Genomic DNA, 2,821 nt, shown 5'->3' on the forward strand with positions numbered 1-2,821 from the left:
GACCTGGCGACTTGTCCAGGGTGTACCCCGCCTTTCGCCCGTAGTCAGCTGGGATAGGCTCCAGCTTGCCTGCGACCCTGTAGAACAGGATAAAGCGGCTACAGATAATGAGATGAGATGAGACTCTAACTCAAGATAAAAAAGTACCAAAGTTGGTTTAAAGCTCTGAAATATTAAGGTTAAGGTTAAGCATGTGTATATTTGAACTTCTGTTGTTGCATGATTTTGAGGAAATTCTGAACATTTCCTATCCAGGACACACACGTGTATATTTAATATCCCAGTTCATTTCCACTGAAAAGAGAAATAATGACATTTCAGTTTCATCTGCTGCTTTCAGGAGACACATGCAATTACCCTCATGCACTTTATTGACACCATTGAGACTGCAAAAACAGTTCTCCTTTCTCTGTAAGCCTACTATTCCACAAAAACCCCAGACAAGCAATTTCCACAGTGAAATCAGCAACACAACAAATCCATCTGAAATTCAGAGCAGAACATTTCACTGCACATAGAAAGATGAAAAGTGATTTCAGAGAGAAAAAAGTATGAATGTGTGAATATACGGTATATGCTAAATATTTAGATTTTAAGTGCATACACAGTTGTATATTTTACTGTTTCAAAGATGAATAACGTTCAGTTGAATGCAGCATGGTCTCAAGTGAGGAAAAATCAGATTCCTCAGTTTGTATAAAATGTTAGAAAGATGAACATAAGGGTCAGGGGTGGGGTTAACGCTCGGACCTTTGGTTAGAGCTTCATTCCTATGAAATCCAGAGGTGGGATTTATGAAAGTATATTTACTTTGTTCCTCGACTTAAGTTTATTTTACTCAGCTTTTTTTTTACTTCCATCCTATATTTCAAAGGAAAAAATCTCTATTTTTTTGTCACTATGTTTTCAACCACAACCTGGTGATGTTATATTTGTAAAGTCATAAGGTGATATTTCAGCATCAAACAGCTGCAAGCAGTTGATCAGAATTGGTAATCAATTTAAACTTGAACAGATGTGAGAGCAAAAATAAGACCTGATGTGTAACAATCACAGTTATTATTGTGGGAGCGAACATTTGAGAGATTAGCAATGAAACTGTTGTTATTTCACCTTCACTAATATGAAAAGTTCATGATTGCTCCTTCAACTTCTGATAAATTTTGCACAGAATCTAGATGTAAAGTTTGCCATACGTCAGATTTAGTAATAAAGTTGCAGACTTCATTAAATGAAAACCCAAACACAGTGAGTAAATTTAGACTCAGTCACTGCTGACTATCAGATAAACCATTTCTAAGAAATAAGAAAGTGAGCTCCAGAGGAAGTACGACTGAAAGTAAAAGTGATTCTCCAAAAGGAAGGGAGATGGGGAAACACCGATCTGAGCATATAAAAGAGGAGGAAACACACTCGTTCATTCACATCATCAACGAGCATCAAGAAGAAAATCATCACCAGAATCTTCAGAGCATCGAGTGTGTTCAAGAGCGAGAGGAAAATGAAGTCTGCTGCAGTTTTTCTTGTGTTTGCCTGTCTACTTATTGTTCATGTACAAGGTAAGATTCTTCATCCTCATCTGCACCTCTTTTCATAATAAACACGATTCAACAGAGTTGTAAAAACTCCAAATCTACAATTTCCTTCTGTTTGCAGGACAGACCAAGATCAGCGTATCGAGGTGTTTGTGTCAGGGTCCTGCAGCTAACGCAGTTCGTCTACAACAGATTGCCAAGATTGAAGTTTACCCTGCTAGTGGATCTTGTGAAAATGTGGAAATCATGTAAGTTCAGTCACAATTAACATCCAAAACAATATATAATACAACTGAATTTAGTTCTATTGTGTTTTCTAACTTGTTATTTATCTCTGTAGTGTCACTCTGAAGAACGGTGCAGGAAAAAAATGCTTGAATCCAAAATCTGAATTTACTCAGAAATACATCAAGACAGCGTTAGAAAAAAGGTGGGTTCATTTTATTACATAGTGTGAAAGCTTAATATTCTTCTATTATCGATATAAGAGACAAAACTAAGTTGTAAAATGTGTTTGTGTTTGCAGGAGTGCAGAGTAAAGCGTGCACCGTGTCATTACTGAACAGAAGTGGAAGAAGAGAGCACAGAGACAGCTTGATTCAAACATGTTGTAAAAAGTGTACATATGATATGTCTGAGGTTTAATTTATAAGAGTTACTTGTGTATATTGCTGGATGTATATAGTTTTTGACAAAACATGCATTATTCTTTAAAATATTGTGTTGTTTTGGTATCCAAACACACTAAATTATAATAAAATCAGCACATAACAGTGCTTAAAAACTACAGAAAGCAATACAATGTGTTTCTTATGTGCAAGATATCAAATATATTTTTATACTTTTTGCCCAATATCAGGTCAGTATGATGTCTCAGTGTGAACTGAGATGAAAACTGACTCTTCATTCATGTTATAACACAAATGTTAGACGCTATTATTAATGAGATAATGAGAGGACAGGAGGAGGAGAGGTCCTTACCAAATCCACACCCACACCTACAGCAGAGATATTCAGCAAACTGCACACACACACACACACCACTGAAACACTGAATTCAGCAGTGAATAAAACACACCTGTGAATTTTTAAAAATGATGTTAAAAGCACCATGTGTTCATTCGCTCTCTGATAAATACTCAGTGAATGGTATTGTTGATATTGTCTCATTACTTTATGTTCAAGGGCGGCACGGTGGTGTAGTGGTTAGCGCTGTCGCCTCACAGCAAGAAGGTCCTGGGTTCGAGCCCCATGGCCGGCGAGGGCCTTTCTGTGTGGAGTTTGCA

The 2,821-nt window shown here is 37.0% G+C and overlaps 1 protein-coding gene across 1 annotated transcript; it reads left to right on the plus strand.

Moving 5' to 3' along the window:
* The first annotated feature begins 1,445 nt into the window (after positions 1-1,445).
* LOC132872937 (C-X-C motif chemokine 11-6-like) lies at positions 1,446-2,271 on the plus strand. Its single transcript, XM_060908079.1, has 4 exons — positions 1,446-1,559; positions 1,657-1,783; positions 1,876-1,965; positions 2,062-2,271. The coding sequence occupies exons 1-4, from the start codon at positions 1,502-1,504 to the stop codon at positions 2,072-2,074; spliced, it is 288 nt and encodes a 95-aa protein (XP_060764062.1). The 5' UTR covers positions 1,446-1,501; the 3' UTR covers positions 2,075-2,271.
* The last annotated feature ends 550 nt before the right edge of the window (positions 2,272-2,821 follow it).

This window comes from Neoarius graeffei, chromosome 24 (genome assembly GCF_027579695.1).
Source record: "Neoarius graeffei isolate fNeoGra1 chromosome 24, fNeoGra1.pri, whole genome shotgun sequence".
Taxonomy (NCBI): domain Eukaryota; kingdom Metazoa; phylum Chordata; class Actinopteri; order Siluriformes; family Ariidae; genus Neoarius; species Neoarius graeffei.

Excerpts from the sequence above, each read along its gene's own strand:
- LOC132872937 (XM_060908079.1), top strand. The coding sequence starts at position 1,502 with ATGAAGTCTGCTGCAGTTTTTCTTGTGTTTGCCTGTCTACTTATTGTT. Across the intron at positions 1,560-1,656 it reads ACTTATTGTTCATGTACAAG|GACAGACCAAGATCAGCGTA; the intron begins GTAAGATTCTTC and ends TTCTGTTTGCAG. Across the intron at positions 1,784-1,875 it reads TGTGAAAATGTGGAAATCAT|TGTCACTCTGAAGAACGGTG; the intron begins GTAAGTTCAGTC and ends TTATCTCTGTAG.